At 55.7% G+C, this 2,952-nt stretch overlaps 1 protein-coding gene across 1 annotated transcript; it reads left to right on the top strand.

Annotated features, from left to right (window-relative positions):
- Positions 1-148: 148 nt before the first annotated feature.
- Positions 149-1,663, top strand: NPC2 (Niemann-Pick disease, type C2). Its single transcript, XM_009701035.1, has 2 exons — positions 149-370; positions 1,006-1,663. Exons 1-2 carry the CDS (start codon positions 149-151, stop codon positions 1,090-1,092), a joined length of 309 nt encoding a protein of 102 aa, XP_009699337.1. The 3' UTR covers positions 1,093-1,663.
- The last annotated feature ends 1,289 nt before the right edge of the window (positions 1,664-2,952 follow it).

Below are 2,952 nucleotides of genomic sequence, written 5' to 3'. Positions count from 1 at the left end.
CTGCTCCTGTGTGCCGCTGCTTGGAGAGGCGTGGGGAAGGGCTGGAGAGGGGTCTGGGTGGGGAGAAGTGGCCGGGGAGGAAGAGGGTCCCTTAGTTGTGTTCTTGCAGCCTCTCCAGGGTACGTGGAGGGGAGAGTGTAAGGTAGAAATGTGTCCTCTGCTCTGGTGCCGTGCTCACACTTCTCCATGTTCTGCAGAGACCGAGAGCCAGGGCAGCAAAGCAAGAGTGTACGGAGAGATGCTGCATGTGGATGTACCCTTTCCCATTCCTGAGCCTGATGGATGCAAATCTGGGATCCAGTGCCCCATTCAGAAGGGCCATTCCTACAGCTACCTGAATAAACTCCCTGTGAAGAGCGAGTACCCCAGTGTAAGTAAGCAGGCAGCTGGTCTGCTCCTCAGAGCTACCACCCTTCCTGGGGCAGTCCCACCAGCTGCCTTTAAGGAAGGACACCTTGTCCTGTGGTGGTGGGGAAGAGGTTAGAAGACTCACCAGACTACCTGGTGGCACTTCTGCTGTAAGTGTGACTCTTGTTTCAAGTTCTCACTTTGCAACAGACCCGGTGGAGGAAGCAGTCTGCCTCCAGCTACTGAGAAGTGGCTTCAGCTGCCCAAGTATCCTCCTGTGCTCTGCCTCCCTGCAGAGCCTGCTGCATTCAGCCAAATGCTCCCAAACTGGGGGTGCTCAGCTCCAGAGGGCAGTTCAGCTGGGAGGCTCCGGGGTGTTTCCACTCCCTGCCTAATCGGAGAGCGGGGATCCGAGTGCAGTGTGTGTAGGTCTTCTGTGCCACGCAGCTGAACCCTCCATCCATGTAAGGTACTCCAGGAGTCACAGCATGAGCGTGGCCCGCCTACTGCAGTGAGGGCAATGCCCCAGCTCTGTCCTCTTTGCACAGACCTTCCAGGACCTCCTCGCTCCACACGAGCGATAACTCCCCTCCCTGTGTCCTTGCCTTAAGGTTTCCTGAACGCTCTCATTTCCCTCTGCTCTTCTCTCTCTTTCAGATTAAACTAATTGTGAAGTGGGAGTTGGTGGATGACCAGGACCAGATGTTGTTCTGCTGGAAGATACCAGTGCAGATCACCAGCTGAGGAGCCCTGCTGTTAGTAGGGCTTGGGGAGGGGGGAAAAACAAGACAACACAGGCCAAATTCTTTTATATAATAAGTATTTCTTACTGCTTTCTTCAGAGCTCTGCAGCCTCTGAGCAGCTAGTACTGTGTTTCTGCAAGGTCAGCCACGGGCAGAGGGCTCTTACCCTGTTTAGAGGCCCCCGGGGTGTTCTTCCAGCAGCTCGAGGGGGAGCAGTGTCTGCTGCAGGAATGACTGAGTGTCATCTCCCGCCGCTCTGCAAAGGCACTTTAGTTGTTTGAAACGGAGCTGTCTGTCCTCACAAAGAAATTTCTCTGCAATGAACCTGGCTAGTGTCTGAGCTGCTACCTGGTAACCCTTCAGTGCCTCTTCTAGAATGCCAGCTGCATCCAGCCTCCTGTGCTTCTCCTCTCTGTCACAACCGGGATGCCCCTGGGACCTGTGTTTGCCATCCATGCAGCTGAAGGCAAGGGATGGAGAGGAGAGTCCCTGAGCTGGCGGCCTGCTTTGTCCTGGGCCCCTGCTTGAGCCAGCAGGACTGCAACTGGGAAAACTTCCTTTTTGTGGATGCGAAGCCAAATAGTGTTCGACATCTCTGCAGGGATGATTCTTTCTCTAACCAATGGTTTGCACTACTACTAATGCGGAGCTGCTGGGAGCTCCTGAACCTCTTTTTATAACTTTCCTTTTAATAAAGGCTAGACAAAATCTACTTGTGTTGTCTTCTGTGAGTGGAGAGGAGTGGGAGGAAAAGCAGAGTGGCTGGGCATCTTCTAGCTGGGGTTGGGCTGGTCTTACTTACCAGCTGAAGGCATGGATGGAGGTGGTATGTGGACCTGAGCGTGAGTGACCTGCAAGCAGCCAGGCATCTCTGCTGCGGGCTGCCAGGGTGTCCAGCTGTGCGCCTGCCTTGCTGGTCCTGTGCTGGCCTGAAATTGTGCAAAGGCTCCCTGAGGAGGTGGTGGTGTAGAAAGTGGTTTTGCTTGCAGCGTAGGTAAAGGCCTTTCTAGTGAGGACTCAGGGGCTGGAAAACCAGCTCCCAGACCTGCCCAAGGGCTCTTGCCAACTGCAGAAACCTATGTGGTCTCACGCTTAAACCACAGCCCCCTTGTGTGTGAACAAGGCAGGGTGTGAGCAGCCCCAACTGCTGTGCTGCTTGTGGGGGCTGGAGTTGGCTCCTGTGGCTGGCACTGGACTGGGGAGATAAGCAAGTGTTTGGCCTGGCAAGGGTCTCTGCTCTGGCTCAGGAGCAAGAGGAGGCTGAACGCCAGCGTCGGAGGGGTAAGAATTAGCTTACGAGAGTGGGGTGGCCTTGCCAGGCTGGACCCACAGGGAGGATGTGGCTCTGGTACACCTTGGCAGAGGCAAGACAAGCACAGTTCTGACCAACCCCAGTGTCTTGAGCCACAGGGGCCCAAAATAAATGTTTTATTTAACAACATGAGAGAAGTTTCCAGCAGACTTGGTTAGAAAAAAAAAAACAGTCACCAACAACTTTACAGAAAGGAAGCTGGACCTGCCCTCCCCCACCTAGCCAGCGAAGGACATGAAGGCAAAGTGTGGGACTAAGGGATCCACCTGGGCTGGCTGCAGGGAGAGCTGGCCCTGGGGCCCCTCTGGCCTCTCCCCCATGCCCCAAGGTTATGCAGCAGCTTTAGAAAGCTGGAGTTGACCCCTCCTCAAAGCTCTGGCCTGGGGGCTGGATGCTTCACGAGGAGCTGGGCCAGCACCTGCGGTGTGGGTAAGGCTTGTCGCTAGGTCAGTGCAGCAGTGGTGGGGAGATGAACCCCCGTTCTCGGCAGGGTGAGGGGGCGAGGCTGGGGCTGTGTGGCAGGGGGAGGCATCCCGGGAGCCTCCATG

The sequence above is a fragment of the Cariama cristata genome, unplaced genomic scaffold, assembly GCF_000690535.1.
Source record: "Cariama cristata isolate BGI_N322 unplaced genomic scaffold, ASM69053v1 Scaffold43855, whole genome shotgun sequence".
Taxonomy (NCBI): domain Eukaryota; kingdom Metazoa; phylum Chordata; class Aves; order Cariamiformes; family Cariamidae; genus Cariama; species Cariama cristata.
This window is presented reverse-complemented; position numbering and strand designations above follow the sequence as displayed.